Raw genomic sequence first — 22,769 nt, forward strand, 5'->3', positions numbered from 1 at the left:
ACTTCTATAAAATGTTTTGATTTCCATCATGTGCAGTGATTCACACTATATGTGAATGAAACAAAACGAATAGGTGAAGCTTTATTTTTGTTATTATTTCCTCAAAATTAAGTGTAGATGTACTTATATTATATCATCAATATGTATCGCATATCCTCTCTCTGTATTGCAATACATATCATATCGAAAACTTCCAAACGATACCCAGCCCTAGCATTGAAGTAATGCGCTTGTAATAGATGCTGGATGACAAATTTTTTTTTTTTTTTTTTAAATCTGTAATAAAATTTCAGTACATGCATGTAATTTTTATAAAAATGGATATTGCATTTAAAATTTTACATGACCTTTAAAATTTCATTAGATAAATTACTTTTTTCTCTCCACTGTCAGCCCCTTCAGATTTCTTTTTAATTCTTTTTAAAAAATGTTTAGTAAAATACTTCCACATTTTCACCCATTACTTTTCTTTTAAAAGTCTGAATTCTATAGTGTTGCCAATATCTATTGTTAACCTATAAATTATTATAATTAGTAAAATCATTGTATATTTGACATATTTATTGACAGTTAGATAAAATGCACAATTGGGATATAATGATATATAAAGTGACTATTAAAAGGTTAAATATTCTTAGCCTACTGGTGACAAATTTGATGAGATGCTATACTGGGTCTCATATTTCCTCCAGATACTATTAGATACTGAGATTAGCAAATACATGACACACTAAACAATATGTATGCAGGCATGCAGACATACTGATGTCAGACTCGGATTCTCCGTTGCGACCATTTTCCTCTCCTCCAGACACTGTGATTGCATAATAGACATGAAAAAATAGCCCATATGTTAAAAAGTGATTAATAACTATAATCATTGAAAATGTAATACAAAATACTATACTACACGTAAATAAATGTATGAAATAACATCAAAAGATTAATCTCAGTATAAAAATCTGAATCCAAACGTTTTTGGTGGGCGATTAAATGCGGGCCCATATATTTTGCAATTAGCTGCTATTGATTTCACTTTCATTACTAAAAGAAGAAATATGTGTATATACATCTAATACATACATATAAAATGATGTAATTTGTAAATAGAATGACATACTTATTTACAGTGTATGTTATCAATGTTGATTACTAGTATATTGTTCTCCCTATGATGTTTTACAGTCATTAAATTAAAACGAGACAGTAGGGAGGTCTTCACAGAAATTAACTGACTAGCAACTAGGGTCCCCATTGACCTCATAGTATAGGTATCTTCCACTTCAGCCATCAGCCTCTGAGGTGTAAAATATGAAACAGACGGAAACCGTGATTACTATGGGGTTTCCACAGTTTCGATGTGGGGTCCTATCAAATTAAGATTTTTTTTAAAGCTGAAATCTTTATAATATGTTACAAATGTTTTAGAAAAATATGCTCCCCCACTTGGTTTGATCTCTAAAGATACTGAGCAAACATTTTGACTGGTATTTGAGTCATCGCCTTCGACCTTGTGATTTGAAAACCAATGAGGGCCAACTACTGTCTAAGGGGTACTAGTGTACCAAGTTTGATGTCTGTCAATCTGAGCTCCCAATGTATTGAGAGGACACCATCTTATTTCCAGAGTAGTTTGATCTTACAATCTCCTCCTTTAGTAGAAACAATGTACCACGTTTGATGTCTGTCAAGCAAAGGGTTCTCATGATATTAATCAGACAATATCTTCCTGTATCCACAATAAATTGATGCTTGACCTTTGACCTTGTGATTTGGGGAAACCTTGATGTCTGTATAAAGCAAAGGGTTCTTAAGAAATTGAGGAACAACACTGACTGACTGACATACCAAATGACAGGTGCAAACTAATATGCCCCCTTTCCAAGGGGGGGGGGGGGGGGGGGGGGGGGGGGGGGGGAGGAGGGCATAAAAACTTAAATCAATATGATTTTCATAATGTGATTTGACCAAAGAGCAATATATAATTGATCTGACAATGCTGAGTGAATCTGTACTGATTTACTTTAAAACTCTCTTAATGGAAGAACTTGCTACACTCTGCTTGCTACCAGCAGGTTCTCAGAATGCATGCCCATCATTACTGATGGCAGGTGCGACTTGTACACCAATTGACACCTGTGGATCTAGCCATCAAAATACCACACTTATAACCACAAAAGCATCAGTAGCCACTAGAAAATACTCTTGGTGGAAAATCTATGATTCAGAGGCTTTATGTCTATGTGGCGAAACTTTTATATATCTCTCTTGAATTATGAGACATCCTGCTGTGCACTTATTTCCTTAACAATTTAAGAAATTTGTTATATGAATTGAAACTTGATAAGTTATCGGTGAAGATAAGAAAATTGTCTGCAGAATGTTCTTTGGTAGATGTAACTGACAACAATGTGAACACAAAAACACAATAATTTAGTTAAATTTTTTATCATGATGAGCAGAAATCAAACTACATTTAAATATTCTGTACAGTCAATTACGGACAATCTTAGATTGCTGTCATAACCTTCAAGAACAGTGCCCTCCACCAATTTCAATAAATATCACAGCAATTAATTTCCTGCTTTTGGCATGTTAGTGGGTTGTGAATATTTGGGATAATTAAGAGTCTGTACATTTTTTTCTTGACATTTGTGAACTGCCATTTATAATATCATTCATTGCATAATATCAAATGTTTGAATATAGTACTCACTTTTTGATTTGATTCAAAATCCTTTGGGTGTGTATGTTTACATCAAATGATGAGGCCACTCAGCAAATGGCAAGTAACATCTGCAATTAAACAAACAAAAATCTCAAATTTTATTGCTGTAAAAATCAAAAACAGGGATAACTTTCTCAGGTTTCACCTAAGGAGGCATTAGAACAATCCTTTCCATGTGTCAAATCACTTAAAACAAGATTCAAATTAATCCATATATATATAATGAATCAAACACAAAACTATATAGCAGCACTTGTATTCAGAAACTGTCAGGGTTAAAAAATAATGATGTCAAAGATTTCCTATATAGTGGCACACTGAAAAATTCTATAAACACTTAACAAGTGTTCAATATATTCAACTGCCAGAGAAGTTCGTATAAACATTTCTGGTTTCCAAAAGAAACAAATTCCTCCCTGTTTCTCTAACTGAATCCTTTGTTATTTGTGATCGTGTAAATTGTTAATGTCTTAGTTAAAGATTATTTTATATATGGCTCAGAAGCTAGCGCAAGTACTAATAGTCTTCATTAAGGTCAATTTATGCGATCAATACTGGGACATGAAATTTGTACCAACAACAAAAATCACCTATTTATTATGGTTATCTCCAGATTGTCTGCAGCAGCTGGTGATGAAATCTAACCATTACTGATAGACAGTTGGAGGGAAAAGTTGCTGCTATACTTTGCTATTTTCCCTCAACCTTTGTACATATACTGAAGGGTAGTTTCAGGGGGAAAAAACTATATCCCCTCCACTCCCCCACCCATGGGTCATCACTCTGCCAAAAGTTGTCTGACCATACACATCTAAGTACTTGACCTACATAAAATTTTCCCTACATCAGATGCTTAATTAGATATTCCACATACATTTGAACTTAACATACAGACACTGATTGGCAGCTTCAGGGAAAACAATTTCTCCCATTCAACCCTTCAAGCCACCATGCATATTTGAATTTGACATTACATTGTCATAATTTTAATTTAAACTATATTTTATTCACAAAGTGAATGGGATCGGGCAGCAGGCATAGCCTATTTCAAGGTATCACACCGGTAATTATTTTCACTATATATTACTATAGAGGGGAAAAAATCATTAAAAATCAGTTAACAAAATTGATGCCGAATAACGCAGTCAGACACGTTCTATGTTACCTATCTCGTCTGCCGACACCAGAAAAACAACACCCTACGCGGCATTTTCGAAAAAAAATTACCCGCAAACAGGACTACCCTCAAATCCACGTGTTTTTCACATGTGTGTAAACAGCCGGAGTGCACCTCAGGAAGTAGCCTCAGCTACCAACAGCAAATAGTTCCTTTGTATACACTTGATTATTTCTACAAATTACACAAAATTTCCTAATCAGGGGTACAAAAATTAAGAGAAAAGAAGAAGAGGAAATGAGAAAAATCACGCAAGGAAAAAAAATATTTCTTTAAATATATGGAACTACAATTGACTAAGTTCATTTTGATTGGACAATTACCGGTGTGATACCTTAAGCCCTCTCCCTATATATTACATTGACATACAATTTTAAGGGAAATGTTTACCCATACAGTCTGTGGACAATAGTGTTGAAATGATTTATGAAGTAATTTAGTTTGCACTTGATTTAATATTTTTGATTTAATGCTTAAAATAATCATGATTTAAAAAGTATCTGAAAAACAAGCACTCACATTTAGTTTCCAGAAAATACTTACACTTGATTTAATACTTTTGTTTTAATATAATGCTTAAAATAACCACATTTCAAAAAGTACCTGAAAAACAATTGCCAACATTACAAAAATAGGAGACAATTTTTCATCTCTCTGACCAAAATAAAGCTTATTCAACAAACCATATTAACAAAATATTTTGTGATACACCATTGGACTTCCATACTCAGCGTTCGAAATTGGTTTAAAACTCAGTGTAGACCACGTACAGGTCTATGACAAAACAAGATGACATAGACCTCATTGAATTGACATAGACCGTAACATTGAAAAAATAACACAAATCTAAAACATTTTCATTTAGCAATATCCTCCTTTCCTCATAATATTTATCAGATGTCTCTAGAAAATCTGCATAGACAATTTGGTCCATCTCAATTACAATTGGCATAGACCATTGTCATTTGACATAGACTCGGTCTATCAGTCTATGGTTAATTTCGAACACTGCATTGATTCTTTAGGGGAGATGGAGGTATATTAATTCTAAATAGTCTCACAATCGAAACACTGGTCCAAATTAAAAATATTTTATCATATAATTGTTCCACAGAGGATTAACCATAAATATCTGGGCTCTGTGCTGGCGGTTGTCGTCCATAAATGTTTTAGGGCTTTCATAAATGTTTTAGCAGCCCTAGAATGATGAACCCACACATTATCATCTTGAAATATATAATTATCGGCAGAAAAGTGTTTTGCCATAACTGTCCATAGATTGTTGTCCATAAATTCAATACATTGTTCCCCTCCACGCATGTTGATGTGCTGCTTAAATGCTGATGAAATGCTAAGTTCATGGGTTTTTTTTCAGGTGAAATACTGCATTCTGCAACTTTTCCTTCAGATATACACTTAACATTTACTATCATAACAATTTGACTCTCATATGAATTTTTTTCCCCAGTTGTCATTTGTTCATATTGATTTGGTTCTTCTATGTCTGTTCACAAGGAGAATCCTATTTTTTTTCTCATTAACACAATATGCTGTATTGCATAAGGAATAAACAAAAGAATTGAAATTGAATTGAATTGATATTTCTCATTAAGATAATGCCACATAGTCCTTTTGGATACACTCTATTTTCATCATTGTTAAAAGGTAGCAGAAAAATTGGCCAGTGGAGTTTTTCTGTTAGCGTTAACTTGTAGAATTTTCCTTTATTTCAGTCTGCAAGACTTTTCTTTCAATCTGTTTTTTGGGGTGGTTTTTACAGTTTTACGTTCACAGAAATTTTTGCAAATTCAGTGCATAGATATTTTAGACATATCTAACATATCTGCAACTTTCTGAAAATAATTTCCATTCTGAACTAATGTTACATCACTGATTGTCTAACACTGTCTGATGCATATTTACGTTTTGGTGCCATGTTATTTGGAGATGTTTTAACTTACACTTTTTGACTGCAGACGACAAAAATTGACGTAGATAAGTGTAAACAGAAAGTAAACATTCTAAAAATACCCGAGGTGTATTATCAATTTGTGTCTACACTATAAATGCTTTCTGTCAATAATGCATTCTTGTGTAACACCATAAGTTGTTTGTGAATACTTTTGTCCAGCCTGTACATTTTCCCTGTCTATTTGAGCTTCTGTAAATTGGAGGCAGTTTCAGGGAAAATGTTTCCCTCCATAAAAAATTTGCACACACCTCTGCAGGACTTGAAACTAACTTTTTATGTCACCAGTCCAGCCGGACTGATAGGGTATAATTTCAACCAGTCGCAGAAAAATTTACCAGTCCACCAGAGTTTTTCAGAAATAAACATATTTCGTTCATGTTATTAAAATGAAATAACAGAATTTAACTTGATATGCCTCAGACAATATTGTATCACTTATGTGAGATTTATATTTACTAATCTGGTTCATCTTATATATATGGCGGAATGACAAATGATTCTATCAGTATGTTTTCCAAAATGACGTTTTAGAAAATTGACCAGTCCCATCGGACTGACTAAAACAAATGTATGTCAGTCCGCCAGACTTTTAACCAGACGGGCATGTTAATACCATGCTCTGTATACATTTGAACTTAAAACTGCTACATTACAAAATGGAATCCCACCAATAGGACCCTGAAGATCTTTCTTAGTTCTAGTGCAAAGTGGAACTCAAAAACCATTTTATGTATTTAATATGGTCACCTTATGAGGGAATTAAGAAGACCCAGATCTTATTTGACACTTGAGTATATACACCAGGAGGCAGTTTCAATGAAAACTTTTCTCTCAGTCTGAAACACCAACCACTACATTTCTACATCATCATCATAGTACATTCGACCTCAGGGATAACTTTCTCTCCACCTAACAATACACACATTGCAGAGAAAACTTTTTCCCAATACCCAACAATACATATCAAACTTGACACACATTGCAGAGAAAACTTTTTCCCAATACCCAACAATACATATCAAACTTGACACACATTGCAGAGAAAACTTTCCCCAATACCCAACGATACATATTAAACTTGACACACATTGCAGAGAAAACTTTTCCCAATACCCAACAATATATATCAAACTTAACACACATTGCAGAGAACAGAGAAAACTTTTCCAATACCCAACAATACATTTCCTCCCTGTACATGTGAACACTATACAGGACAGCTTCATTAAAAAAAAACAACCTTTCCCTCCATCAGCCGCTATATTCCTTCTTATATAACATGCACTGGAGGGCTAGAAGGAATTATAAGACCAATCCCCCCACCCAACAACACATAGCTCACCTCAACATTGTAATCCCATCACTCACAATCCAGTGATACATGTAAAAGAATAAAGGAAGTGAAAACTTTTAAAACAAGATGTACACTGAAAAGTGTTTGATGGGATATGTAACTTTACAGCGATATGTTCTTCCCTGTATGCAGCCCAACAGGCAGATAAACAAGGGAAAACTATTCATCCACTTCATTTTAATTCTTACACATAATGGAGGACACTGTAAACAACTATAGTACATTATCGGCATTAATAAGACTCTGATCACAATTTTTTTTAAATGTTTTACAGGTGCAAGTTAGTGTAATTCACGTTTTCCAGGTGTGTAAAACTATCAAACATGGCTGTCAGCCACAGGTAGCAGATTATACATGTGGCAGTGAAATGACTGATGTTCATTTATGTGTAAGGAGAGCTAACATGATGATGCTGGGGTTCGATGTATAGTAATAAGCACTTTAAAACTTTTAAAAACTTTCTAAACTGTAATCTTTATATTCATAATCACTTACTTTCGTGTGACTGAAATTTTTGTGCTTTGAAAAAATAAGCATATCAGAACTAAGACTGAATTTTGAGGTAAAAATGAAGAGTGATTATTCTTCAATATTCAGATTTATGAATATTTTGAAAGCAATATTTTTTTTTCTTTTTTGCTTTTTCAATGTATTTTATTTGCTGATTATACAAATTTCCTCATACCTCCATTGTTTATATGCCTCTATAAAACAAACAACCTGGATATTTAATTTACTTCACTTCTTGTTGTGGTGGATTTCATTTCATGCATGTCCATACCATGAAAACAACAAAAAATTAAACCCACACAAATCTGATTATTTTACAGTATAGTACATATTAAGGTCATAGTACCTGTACTGTGGGACAGACAGCTATACTGGAAAGTTTGCTCTTCTTCTCCAAATAATTTACATTCTTCAATGTATAATCACGATATATTCCCTCACACTGAATACAACCTTCACTACAGTTTTACATGTCATCCCTCTACCAACAGTGATGCATGGATCTAATTGGAAGGGGGAAGGGGTGTAGGGGTATCGCAATCTTCCCTTTGGTAGAATTTCTTCTAACAAAATAGGTCATTTCCGGTCAGCAAGCCCCCCCCCCCCCCCCCCCCCCCAATTGAAAATGGGAAAAAATATCATTTATAGGTCCACACCCTTTCCTTTGACAAATTTCTGGATCCACCTCGAACCATACTAACTTTATAGTCTAAATTATCTGAATTGGAAATCTCAAAAATCATAATACAGATTGTATCAGCAATGCACTGTAAACATGGTTACATGCTTCTGAACCATCATCCTAACATTCCATACAGAGGGACCAGAGCTCCAGATAATTTTTTACCACAAAGAGTATTTACCCCCTGATTTTCAAATCAATGAGTATTTTGCTTTTCAGAAAAATTCAAAAGTGTATTTTGTTAATTTACTGATTATCTTTGCTCTTTTGCACAGAAGATGTCACCAGATAAACGATACTTCTTCCGTTAAACTTTAACTTAAAGTTTATACTAAAAGGCCGCTCCAGCTATTTACGGGGAAAATCCTTTGTAGTTCTTTTATTAAAACTATTAATTGTCATTTGGAATTTGATATTTATCATTGATGCATTAAATTTGAATATGTTAGACACTCAGTCACATGATTATGATCCAATTCTGTATATCATTCGTCCACGATTGATAATACAAGTTTTTTCCCCCTGTGCTTCGACCGCACACTAACTCTTTAAGAAAGAAAGTATAACAAGTAGGCCTATATAATGGTGTTTTGAGTCCAACTCTTCAATTTTTCAAAATTGTGATTGTCATCAAAACGTATTTCATAGCGCTAAATATCATGTATGATCAAGCCCTGGGCTAACCTCAATTCATATGAATAGATAATTCATTTTTACATCATACTACATGTATCACAAATACGCGGACTAATACACGTTACTTTGGGAGTGTAAAGCATATTTACATTCTCTAATGCGTAATTGTACGCATGATTTTCAACTTAAATGCGTATTTGGTAAAATTTAATGAGTATTTACGCTGATACGCACCTTATCTGGAGCTCTGAGGGACCACGCTGCATCAGAATTCAGCATGCAGTACAAGTACTGATTTCAAAGAACATACTATTACTAGTACATCCAAGTGCTACAGATCAGTTTTCCCTCATCTGCCTTTATATATCTATGCCTACTTCTAAACTTTGAAGTGTGCCCTTGTTACAAAATATGAGTGATATTACACTGAAGAGGCCTTCAGGCTTAATACAGAAATGGACATACACAAAGCCATGACAATTGACCCAACTGACTTAGTATTTCACATGAAAATACATCTTCATCCATGCATCTCCATGAATAAAAAAGACCTTATGGTTCTATCCAAACATGAAAACTAAAACTTCCTTCATACCCCAATATCCATCTTAATACATCTAGATCGATCAATGGATGGCTTTATCAACAGTACTTGTGTTTCAAGGTCAAATGTTATATTTCTTAACCAGCAAATAATGATAAAACAGAACCTTTATCAAAGCATGGTTCAGGTTTACTGAACATGCACTTGTTCAGAGGAGATCATAATGATTATGATCCAGTACACCGCCCCCAGGGGGTTAAGCTGATACATGGGAACTTCCTCAGCAGTTGCATCATCATTAACACATCAATGATGACTGCTTCACACATTGGGGACATGCATTCCTACAGCTGTGTCTCTATTACACTAACTATTGATTATCGGAAATTACCTAATGCACTGCTCACATCAAAGACAACAGGATCTGGTCACACGACATTTGATACTAACAGCCAACTTTCACAAAATAAATCCTTCCACTCGTTATTTCTTCACAGTTTTCAAAGGAAAACTTTTGATAAAGTTCAAATCATGACTATGGGCAACAACTGGCATAATCAATGTTCATTTGATGACCAGCATTACCACTGCACTCAAGATTTGTGGTTAAACACTTCGTGTTCATTGTACTTTGGCAGCATTCTGTGTTGCAGAGGAAGATGCAAGTTGTTCTCCTCCTACCTCCCGATGTCCATACATGTACCCCCTCAAAAACTGTACTTTTCATTTCACAAAAATAAGTCTGTATGCTGTATATATAACTTAAACTGTCCTTTTACTTTATTTACTTCTATACATGCATCTGTCAATCTCAGAAGGAAAAGTTGCACTTGAAAGGAAAAAAAAATTGTATTTATGAGGATTTATAAACAAAGTTTCAGTGTTAAAGTAGCTTTTTATGCAGAATGGGATACTCATTAAAGCCATCATATTTCTGTCTAGGTAACTTGCTATGATACCTTTAACTTTCTCGATCATTACTGTCTACTGTCATTACTGTGTACACATCTCCTGCTGTAATGAACGAATTGAAAGCAAAGGCTATAGTTAAAAGTCCAATAAAATTTCAAATCGTACAAAACAGCTGGGACTTTGCAAATATTGAAAATAAAATCACAATATACCAGTTCTTAAAGGGACTGGTTCACGATTTTTGATAAAATATTTTTCGATGTTAAACAAATAAAAATATAACTCATTTAATGTTGACAGCCAAAATCTTCTGAATGCAAAAATAAAAGCAATATTTTAGCCTTAAATCTGTGTTATGTAAACAAAGACTCGAGTCTTTTTATGTATACAAACAAAACCAGTGAAATATTGATTTTGTAATATAATTTAAAAGCATCTTAATTTTGCATACCAGTCACAAATTTTAACTTTTAGATGACATATTTTACCCCAGAAAATGCTTGAAATGTGAAAGATATGATAAACTTAGATCGATATCCATTTCTTTTGAAAATTTCATAAACAATAACATACCGCAATCTTTGTTTACAAAACAAATAATAAACTCTCTAAAATGAGCTTCTGTGATAATGTATAACCATAGTTTTTATGTGAAATCTTTAGACAGTAGGTTTTGATCACTAAAAGCGAAAAAGAAAATTTGGGGGAAAATCGTGAATCAGCCCCTTTAAAGAGCTAACAATAACACATCATGAAAGCTTTAATTTAAAAAATTACCATTTATTTGATCTTTATATATATGCAAGTCCTATAATAGTTATATTTATCTAGGAGTCCTGGGTGCTTAGTAGGAGGATTTCAGACAGTAATGGGAACACACTGAACTGGTGCACTTGTACATGGGTATAGCATCTTATGGGGATTTTTTGACTCGAGTACATATTGTATATTATGTAGACTCAATTTCACAGTAGAAAATTCTGGGAGTGCCATGTCCGGAAAGATTGCACTCAAGAAAAAACACGTTTACAGAAAAATCTAGTTCCTTAATAATCATATTAATTGCTTTAAAAATGAAGCCATATGAAAATCAAATATCTGCTGAATCTAACTGTTTTGGACATGCACAAGTTTATTTTTCATTGTTACGGTGTACAAAATGAAATTTGTTAACCTTGTGAAAAGTTACTTTATGAAATTCATTGACTCCAATACTGGTACAGTAATTAAAGCACAACAACCAACAGTAACACATCCTAGTACCAATTTGTAGATTTTAACAAGTGAAACTGATTCACCAAGAGATTTTTTTTGAAAATGCAATTCATCCCTAGAGACATTTACTTCATCGGTTTAACATCGAAGGCTATGGGAAAAGCGCAAGTTTTGCAAATATCTTGGAAAGAAAATCAAATCAAAAAGAAATCTGTGTGAAGTTGCAAGAAGCCATTACTTACTAGAAATTTGAAATGCTTCAAAAATTTAATAAACTTACTGCAATATATATGTCAGTTGTAGCTGCAGATCTGTAGCTCTCTGGGAAAATATTGGGACAGATCAGAGAGTTAAGTGTAGCAAGATAGGACTAACGTTACAATCGATTATCAAATTGAATCGGCAGGAAGCATACAATCGATTAAATAATCGATAGTTTAAACTTCCATTGGTGGTTGCATTATCGAGTTAAATAAAGTACATGTACACTATCTAATATCCATTCTGATTAAATGATATCCTAATGAATTTAGATCAAAATTAAATGTCTTTATCGTTATGTTTTATAAATTCATTGAGTCAACGAACTTTGGACAAATACCGAATTATAAACAATAGTCAACTCCTGATGAATGTTTATCAACACGGATTGATTCACTCATTCCAATACTGATCCATTTTCATTAATGAACAAGTGCTTGTTTTAATCTGGGTCTTTTAACATTATTTCCACCCAGACTAAAACCCACTCACTACGGATAGAAGAGACAGAAATTCCAGATACCACCATGCTAAAATTGATAATGTACGGAAGATTTTTTTTTCACCACTGCAGCAAGCTCCAACTGAAATCTTCGTTCGATTTTCCCCCAAGATACATACATTAACATTATGTACATCATTGAACAATTTTTTAAAATTTGAACATTTGATATTTTTGTTGTCCTTCAGTATTTTCGTTTAACGTTTTAAATTGTTAGGAAGACTTTATTCAGCGACTGATTTCATGACACATCACGTGACATCGAACTTCACATTTCACTTTTTGCACTATACCTGCAAATGTAATTACTGTTGCTAGGTGACCCTTTTTCCTAAATTGAAAAGAACCCATACTTTCGACCTGGTTGCTTAAGGGTATGGAAAGTTGGAAACAAAACTACATCGTCTTGCCCAGCCATTATTACACAAATAAGAGTTACGTCCCTTAATAATATTAAAACTTCTACAGGCTCCAACTAAACTATTTCCGGAATAGTCTGCAACAATTTATAATCGATTGTTGTTGTGTGCTGCCTTCAGCGTAGATTTTTTTTTTTTTAGTCGGCGACTATCGTAACAACACAATCAGAGAGTTTGTCCCAATATTTTCCCTGAGAGCTACAGATCTGCTGCAATGTCAGTTGATGTCTGTCAAAAATATATAGGTATGGCAATAACAAAGTTTGTGCAAGATTGTTTCTATGATGTCTGAAAAATAGCCATTTCCTACAAATCCTTTCAAATCATATAATACACCCAAAAAGTTACATTCCAAACATTACCCATACACTCATTTTCCTTTCAAAATAGTAAAGTATAGGCATAACAAGACACTATTTTCACATAATTCATTTTACACATTGCATGATGGCCCTCAACAATATCTGATGATACCCGTAATATGAATCACCATATGTTTATTGAAATTTTTTAACAAATATAAAATGATATCCTTTTTGTGGTGTCATCATCTAGTCGTGATGTCACTAGAATAATTTGATTTTTACTGTTTTCAAAACAAGGTGGTCCTCAGTTTTATAAAGTGATTGTGTACTGCTATCTCAAAATGCAATTTAGGGGGTATAGAACACAGGCACCTGAAGTATGGATATTACTACCCCCCCCCCCCTTTTTTTTCATAATTTTTTTTTGGTGGCAATAATTTCTCTGAAATGTATGAATTCCCAGTCTATCTCATCCCTCTTTCGATTCATGTAATCGTTTCACGCTTTTTGTAAGCTTTAAAGATTGGCCTTCTACCGGTATAATAAAATACACAAGGTAAGAAACAAAAATTTGTAAACAAACAGGGGGTCCCCGTTTCCGGGCACATTTTCCAAGTAATTACAGCGTTACCTAAGGAATTTTGACGAGCGGCAGGTCGGGGAGATGTCATACTACAAGTCTCTTCAACTCAAAACCCATCTCATCTCTTTTATTTGACACAATCTTGCGTGCATTGATCGGAGAGGGCTTCATCTCTTCCACTGGCAGCCAAAAAGGAGGTCACAGAGTACGAATTTATAACGTGTCGTGTGATTGGTCCGCGAATAATCCCGAGACCCTTCGGATGATCCCGAGACTAAGCAATGTCTTTGCGAACCAATCACACGGCGCGTACAACAAATTCGTACTCTGTGACCTCCTTTTTGGCTGTCAGTGGAAGAGATGAAGCCCTGTCCGATCAATGCACGCAAGATTGTGTCAAATAAAAGAGATGAGATGGGTTTTGAGTTGAAGAGACTTGTAGTATGACATCTCCCCGACCTGCCGCTCGTCAAAATTCCTTAGGTAACGCTGTAATTACTTGGAAAATGTGCCCGGAAACGGGGACCCCCTGTTTGTTTACAAATTTTTGTTTCTTACCTTGTGTATTTTATTATACCGGTAGAAGGCCAATCTTTAAAGCTTACAAAAAGCGTGAAACGATTACATGAATCGAAAGAGGGATGAGATAGACTGGGAATTCATACATTTCAGAGAAATTATTGCCACCAAAAAAAAATTATGGAAAAAAAGGGGGGGGGGGGGTAGTAATATCCATACTTCAGGTGCCTGTGGTATAGAAGACAGTTACTACCACTTGTAGTCCTGATGAAAAGATCTTCATCAGGGACTGACTAAACTCATTAGCAAGCTCACATACCCCACGCTCTAACATTGCTTGACAATACCTCACATAATGAATGGTAATGTTATGCATTACTGCAAGAACAGGACAGATGGGCTTGAAATTCTTAGTTCCAAAGGGGCATAACTCCCAGAAAACTTATTGAATAAAAATTTCCTGGGAATATGCACATCTACACAGTGTGTTCTTAATAACTACAAAGTTTCGCAAAATTCTGTTGAGTGGTCTCAGAGGAGTTGCATTGACAAGAACAGGACAGACGGGCTTGAAATTCTACATTCAAAAGGGGCATAACTCCCAGAAAAAATATTGAACCAGAATTTCCTGGGAATATGCACATCTAATCAGTGTGTCCTTATTAACAACAAAGTTTCAGGAAATTCTGTTGAGTGGTCTCAGAGGAGTTGCACTGACAAGAACAAGACAGACGGGCTCAAAATTGTAAGTTCAAAAGGGGCATAACTCCCAGAAAAATTATTGAATCAGAATTTTCTGGGAATACGCACATCTACACAGTGTGTCCTTATTAACTACAAAGTTTCACGAAATTCTGTTGAGCGGTTTCAGAGGAGTTGCGCTGACAATAAAAGGAACTGACAGACTGATGGATGGGTCCAAAACATTATATCCTTTGCAACTTTGTTGCTTGGGGTATAGATTAGTAAAACAATAGTACCGGCTCTTCCCTTGTCTTCATCATATTTTGAATGACATATAGAGCATGTACAATGAAATGGCACAGCTACATGTAACATTCATAATCGTATCATGACATGCAAGAACTCTTAAATGAGTGCATCTTTTCTAAGCATCATCATTTGTGTGTGTGTGTGTGTGTGTGGGGGGGGGGGGGGGGGGGCAAATAATTAATAAAAGGTATATACAGAACTTTGATAATAGCATTTTGCCAGCTTATCCCCATTTAAACATCCGCTGATCTTGATCTCCTTACAGAAGGCTTTGCTACAAAGAGTAAATTTTACTACTGTTTAAAACACAATTGCACAGACAATATCATGAAAGGAGATTAGAATCTGTAGGGTCTTAAAATATATTTACTTTTTGGGGTAGATAGATTTGTATAATAGCCCACTAAGATCTTCAAACAGCTGAGAAGTTTATGAATAACAATGAACAGTGTGCTTATCTGAGACAATCACAAACACTGCTGCTTTTCACAGTTTAAAAGTTTACATTATAAAGAGTTGCAGGCCTGTAGGAAAATGGAAATACAAAAACATTCTAAATGAAATTGGAAATTCAAATACTCCTACTAAAGTTATTGGTACAGATCCTCTACAAACGAATTTTTTAATAGTTAAAATATCAGGGTTAAAAATAAGAATTGAGCACTCCATTTGGCAATCCTTGGTGTGCCAGATCTGTACCTGTTGCACTAATGTTGACCTACTTGAATTTTAAAATATAAAATTCACAAGGTTCATAAAATACCAGTTTATATACATATAGGGCAAACATAATACCAGCTATATCATGGTACTTAGACAGAAAGAGAAAGATGATGACGCATTTGAATTTTAAATTTAATACTAACAGTGTGATAAAATTTACTTACCATTACAATAAATGAGAATTAAATCCTGCTGTTATACATATTTAATAGTCATCTAAACAAGCAAGAACATTGTCTGACTGTAACTGGTTCTCAAAAGCTGGTGACTGTGCTTCCTGTCAAAAATGTGTTACATCCTGCCCTCTATCTACTTCAACTTCACAAGCAATTATAATGAATGGCATGGTAAAGCCCTTACACAAAATAATACCAGACTCTATGTGTTCATGATAAACTGTTGTGCAAATTTTCATTCCATCTACATAATGGTTAATTAAATCAGTAATTGCAACACAAGAATGCCTTATTATATTCTGAAACTCCAAAATTACTTCTGAAATAATTATAGCAATCGCAAAAATACAAGTCAGAGAGGAAAAAAACCTAATTTTTCTGTCATATCTTTTCTTGTTGGTGAAATGGGTTTTAGAGGAAAGAATTTTGGGCTTAGTTTAATCCAAACGGGCATTCCAAAGCATCGCGATTGATGAATTGTGTAATATCTGCCATAAAAAATAAATTTGGCTTAAAAAAAAACGGTGCAACAGAACATTTGATTGATTTTTATTTCCCTAGCAGCCAAATGGAACCAGTCAAGAAAATACTCAGCCATCACTTTACCTCAGGAACAAAAATCAAATTTGCCAAGAAACATGAGAGAATGACATAGCTAGCTTAATCAAACATTGTTGCTGTTAAAATTTGGTAGGAATTATTGTATCAATGTAATGAGTCATTCAATATGACATTGTTAGAGAAAAATTAGTCAATATATACAAATGGATTAGAAATTGGCTGACAAGCAATTGGCTCATTAATTACATCTACCCAACACATGCTGTGTAATCACAAAAAAAAATCTTTTCAACTAATACATGATTTAAATCATATACTGGTACGTGTACAAGATAAAGTTAATCAACAATCTGATCAATAACTTTAGTTGTTAACTCCAAGGCATCATCGTCATTTTACATTTATTTAAGTATGTGCATTTCAGCTCCAGAAACTATAGAATGGTGATGGAAATCATGACCTGAAACTATTGATACATCTTATTGTGATGTCATACAATTTTTCTACCTAAAAATGGACTCCATTTTTATTTTAATGGGCATTAAATCACTAATATTGAAATAATTATTAGACAAAGGGGAGAGTAGAGTTTCAAGTAAGTTCACAAAAAGCTACTTACAAACGTAAATTGATCATTTAAACAACTTAAAATCTATTGGTGTTTATTAACTTGTCATCAACAGTATATAGCTGCCTATCCTCACTCACCCACAGACCTGCCTATCCACAACCATCCACAGATCTACCTATCCTCACCCACCCACAGACCTGACTATCCACAACCATCCACAGATCTACCTATCCACAAACACCCACACACCTGCCTATCCACAAACACCCACAGATCTGCCTATCCACAAACACCCACAGACCTGACTATCCACAACCATCAACATATCTGCCTATCCACACCCACCAACAGACCTGCCTATCCACAACCATCCACAGATCTGCCTATCCTCACCCACCCACAGATCTGCCTATCCACAAACACCCACATATCTGCCTATCCACAACCACCTACAGATCTGCCTATCCACAAACACCCACAGATCTGCCTATCCACAAACACCCACAGATCTGTCTATCCACAAACACCCACAGATCTGTCTATCCACAACCACAGACCTGACTATCCACAACCATCAACATATCTGCCTATCCACACCCACCAACAGACCTGCCTATCCACAACCATCCACAGATCTGCCTATCCTCACCCACCCACAGATCTGCCTATCCACAAACACCCACAGATCTGTCTATCCACAAACACAGATCTGCCTATCAACAACCACCCACAGATCTGCCTATCCACAACCATCCACAGATCTGTCTATCCTCATTCACAGATATTCCTATCCTCACCCTCCCACAGACCTGCCTAACCTCACCATACCACAGATCTGTCTATCCCCACCCACATATCTGCCTATCCACAAACATCCACAGATCTTCCTATCCACAACCATCCTCAGATCTTCCTATCCTCACCCTCCCACAGATCTTCCTATCCTTACCCTCCCACAGATCTGCCTATCCTCACCCTCCCTCAGATCTGCCTATCCTCAACCTCCCACAGATCTTCCTATCCTCACCCTCCCACAGATCTTCCTATCCTCACCCTCCCACAGATCTGCCTATCCTCACCCTCCTACGGATCTTCCTATCCTCACCCTCCCACAGATCTGCCTATCCTCACCCTCCCACAGATCTGCCTATCCTCACCTTCCTACGGATCTTCCTATCCTCACCCTTCCACATATATGTCTATCCTCACCCTCCCACAGATCTGCCTATCCTCACCCTCCCACAGATCTTCCTATCCTCACCCTCCCACAGATCTTCCTATCCTCACCCTCCCACATATATGCCTATCCTCACCCTCCCACATATATGTCTATCCTCCCAGAAAAGCAAACTGATAGTTTAATATGGCAACATAGTCTAACAATATTCTATGATCAAAGACAATAACATGATTAATGTCAAAATTACCTTGCTATAAAAGAATTGATTATTAGTCAGTAATGCTGTGTCAGCAAACTAAAAATCTTTCTGTGTTAGATCTGAAGTACCAGTACTTGCATTAATTATCATTTCTTAAATACCTAAGTACCTGTAACAGAATTATAGATTTGTCATTATTACAATGACAATACCCGTCCATCACAACCAAAATGACAGAATAAGCATCGATGATGAACAATGTCTACCGAATTAGTAAAGATAGCGAAGGCAAAACCATTGGAAATGTATAAGTATGCAGAATAACATATCAGTCTCCATTGTTTGTAGTTGTAATAAAAACATGAAATAGTATATTTATCTTCAAAGTCAATGAAAGTATGATTTTGAATGAAACCAACATACCAGTATAATCAATTTCAGTGAATAATTGAATTATATATTCATTTAGATTGTGAAATATTCCAGTGAAATCTAATTAGAGATTCCTTCCTATTTCCTGTATACATGTATTTCAGCAAGATCGAGACACTAATCTCTTTATATATTCATTCAATCATTGTGTAAAAAGATTAGCTCCCCTTAATTAAGACCCTGAGCACTCCTGTCAAATACCACCTACCCTGATTAGGCCACACCTACTTTTCGGGTAACAGTAAATTTTCTTTTTGATTTTTACAGTACACGAGGCTATTTCCATTTACAATTTTTCGACATGTTTATGATGGTTCACATCAGTTTCAATAGGTTGGAAAACCTAATGTGTAGGTAAATCATTTATCTACATATCTACTTTTCTGCTAAGAATAGAGAGTTATAAGCGATAAATGTGTTTGGTTTGTTATGTGAATGAAAACTTATCGAACATCCCCTCTTTCATTAAAACTTTCAGAATCTATGTTTAAAATTTCTCAGTGACTGTACAATGCTGCAGATGATCTGAAGGGAGTTATGAAGTCTCACCTTTGGGAAAATCCAACATGCAACCCCCCAAAAGTGAGTGAGGGGGATCAACAAACTTTTTCACTGCTGCAATCAATGTAACCATAAATTGTCAGTTACAAAATATGCTTAACCAGGGTTGGAAATTACAGCCACCTCTGTCTATTAATCTCAGGCGGACATGAAGGGACGAAATTCCATACGACAGCCTAGCGGTTACACTAATTTTAACAGCCCGAGTACAACAAAAGTCACAAATAAATTTTATTAGTAAATTCATTCCTGTAAAATAACAGGACTGGCAGATTTTGAATAGGGCTGACAAATTTTGAATGTAGCCAGCCCCTAAAATGGCTCATAATTAAGTTTCCAACCCTAGCTTAACTCCAGTGATTATATAAAGAAGTACTGCATTTCCATTTAAAATGAAATGATTTTTAGCTTCGAATAATAACATAACTACCCTCAGAAAACAGAACAAAGCGCCTGCCAAGAACATATTCCAATATGATTTGAATGAATCTGATTTCAATGATCTATTACAAATGTACCTCAAAGTCCCATCCCCCTCTCAATGGTTGCAACTAATATTTAGTTTGACTATGTTTACACCATTACATATTTCTAAAGCTAAATGATAATATCTTAAACTTTTGCTTTTGTTTTGGGAGAAATTACAGGAGATTGTTCGTTTTGTGATGTTATAGAAACACTCATTTAAATATAAGCAATCGGTGTTATTGACACCTATTTATGTCCAACAGGCATTGACTCGTATATATTTCACAGTTAGTTTATCAGACATTTAAATAGTGTTTTATTGGAGAAGATAGTAAAAAGTTATTAACATACCAAATATGGTCTCACTAAATTTTCACTATTTCCCAAAATACAGAGGAGCATGATATTCCATTTCAATAAACTTGATCCCCCTTAATGTAAGGATACATTGCTCCAAGTTTGGTTGAAATTAGCTGAGTGGATCTTGAGAAGTTGAAAATGTGAAAAGTCGACAACAACAGACAAATTTTTATCAGAAAACTCTCTTGACTGTCTGGCTCTGGTGAGCTAATAAACAATTCTCCTCACAACGTACACATTCCTTCTCCTTACTAATCAACTACAAAATGTACTAGTATCTGCCAAGCTTAATTTGTGACCTGAAGCTTGTACACATGAAGTTAAACATCTTCTAATATTACTGCTCTGAGACACATTAACTTCACACACAGTAAACTACGTCTACATAAACATCAGAACCTTCCTTGTTACAGCTATATTTAACCCAGTTTTACATTACTATAGTCAGCCATATTATCCACACCCTGCACGCATGTACTAACCTGACACAAATTTCCCCAACTAAGTACATGTACTAAAGCGAATGTACATAATAATCCAAGTTCAAAAGTTATGTCTAATGTTGACCAGTATCTAGCTCCTATCTTAGTACATCGCGTATCCTACAAACTGAATATATCTATGACTCTCCACATAAAAATAAACTGATAAATATGCCTCATTATAGATACAAGGAAATTTGATTACAGTCATTTTAACACATGAACCTATAAAGTACAATGTATTCTGGAACAATTTAACAGTATACTGAAAGGTTAAAATATTTCTGAAATGAATGGATAATAAAAACCTTTATTTAAAAAACAACACTTCTTCAAAATATTGAACACAAGTTGCTGATCTTTTTCAGATGGGTTTTTAATTTGTTGTAGCAACAATTTAATTAAATGATAGCCATCATATCAGTATTTGTGATGTTAAATAAAGTCATATCAATTCAACTGATGAAAAATTATCTAACTTAACTCCTTTATTTGAATTTAACAAACCTCAATGTAAAACAGAAACTGAACAAACTTTTGAAGTAAATATTCACATCAAATTGCATGATAAAAACATCCATATCTGAATATCTTGTAGAGCAGAGTGTGCATCTTAAAAATGGAGGATAAAGACCTACCATTCTTCACTATTACACTGAAAAAGTCTCCATATACCTAAGCATCTCCCCCCAAACTAGAGGTTACAATAGTCCTGAACTAGCTAGTTCCATTTCTTCTCAAACACACAAAAAGGGGCTCCTCAGAGGAACAGCATATTTAAAAGTAGATTCACAAGTCATTGCAGACCTGCAGATCTCATATAGAGACGGGTTACCAGTTATCCTAGGATCAATTGCAGAACAGTTTTGAGTTTTAACGGATTCAATTTCCATGACCCTAGCTCTTATGATAGTTCCTAATAACAGTGGAATTATGGATGACAGCATTGTAATGAGAAGATGGATGACAATTAAGTGAACATTAATCAGCTATAACTACAGCCAAAAACCTATATCAATTATCTAGGATCAAAGTAAAATCTTGATAAAAGATGGAGCAAACTTATCACCCAGCTTAAAATGAAGAACAAGAGGGGTTTGAAAATGAAGAACAAGAGGGGTCTGGATTACTTGCTAAGGGGCGGAGTGAGGGTGGTAATAAATTTCATTCCCATTACCTGATTACCCCTGGACCTACAAATAAATGAGTAAGTGTTCCGACTCCATCTCCCATTGATAGTATGTACAGTTGAAATTCGGTATCTGGAACACCGATATCTCAAATACCGTGGATATGTGAACACCGATATCTCAAATACCGTGGATATGTAAACACCGATATCTCAAATACCGTGGATATGTAAACACCGATATCTCAAATACCGTGGATATGTAAACACCGATATCTCAAATACCGTGGATATGTGAACACCGATATCTCAAATACCGTGGATATGTAAACACCGATATCTCAAATACCGTGGATATGTGAACACCGATATCTCAAATACCGTGGATATGTAAACACCGATATCTCAAATACCGTGGATATGTAAACACCGATATCTCAAATACCGTGGATATGTAAACACCGATATCTCAAATACCGTGGATATGTAAACACCGATATCTCAAATACCGTGGATATGTAAACACCGATATCTCAAATACCGTGGATATGTGAACACCGATATCTCAAATACCGTGGATATGTGAACACCGATATCTCAAATACCGTGGATATG

General features: G+C 35.0%; 1 protein-coding gene across 15 annotated transcripts in view; it reads right to left on the bottom strand.

Moving 5' to 3' along the window:
* LOC125649274 (tumor necrosis factor alpha-induced protein 8-like) overlaps positions 1–22,769 on the bottom strand; it is a 39,353-nt gene that overhangs the window by 9,837 nt on the left and 6,747 nt on the right. For 2 of the 15 annotated variants that reach the window (XR_007360636.2, XM_048876677.2), the window contains exons 2-3: positions 2,717–2,796; positions 764–814 (exon numbers count right to left, since the gene is read on the bottom strand). Coding sequence is in view for 14 of the 15 variants with exons in the window: in XM_048876677.2 (XP_048732634.1) it covers positions 764–814; position 2,717 (52 nt within the window). In the remaining variant the exon portion in view is untranslated. Of the gene's footprint in view, positions 1–763; positions 815–2,716; positions 2,797–3,318; positions 3,339–7,219; positions 7,377–9,293; positions 13,391–15,512; positions 15,587–16,199; positions 16,359–21,025; positions 21,402–22,769 lie in introns of those variants that run through there. The other 13 variants (XM_048876682.2, XM_056166937.1, XM_056166939.1 and 10 more) reach the window with 13 other exon arrangements.

The sequence above is a fragment of the Ostrea edulis genome, chromosome 5, assembly GCF_947568905.1.
Source record: "Ostrea edulis chromosome 5, xbOstEdul1.1, whole genome shotgun sequence".
Taxonomy (NCBI): Eukaryota; Metazoa; Mollusca; class Bivalvia; order Ostreida; family Ostreidae; genus Ostrea; species Ostrea edulis.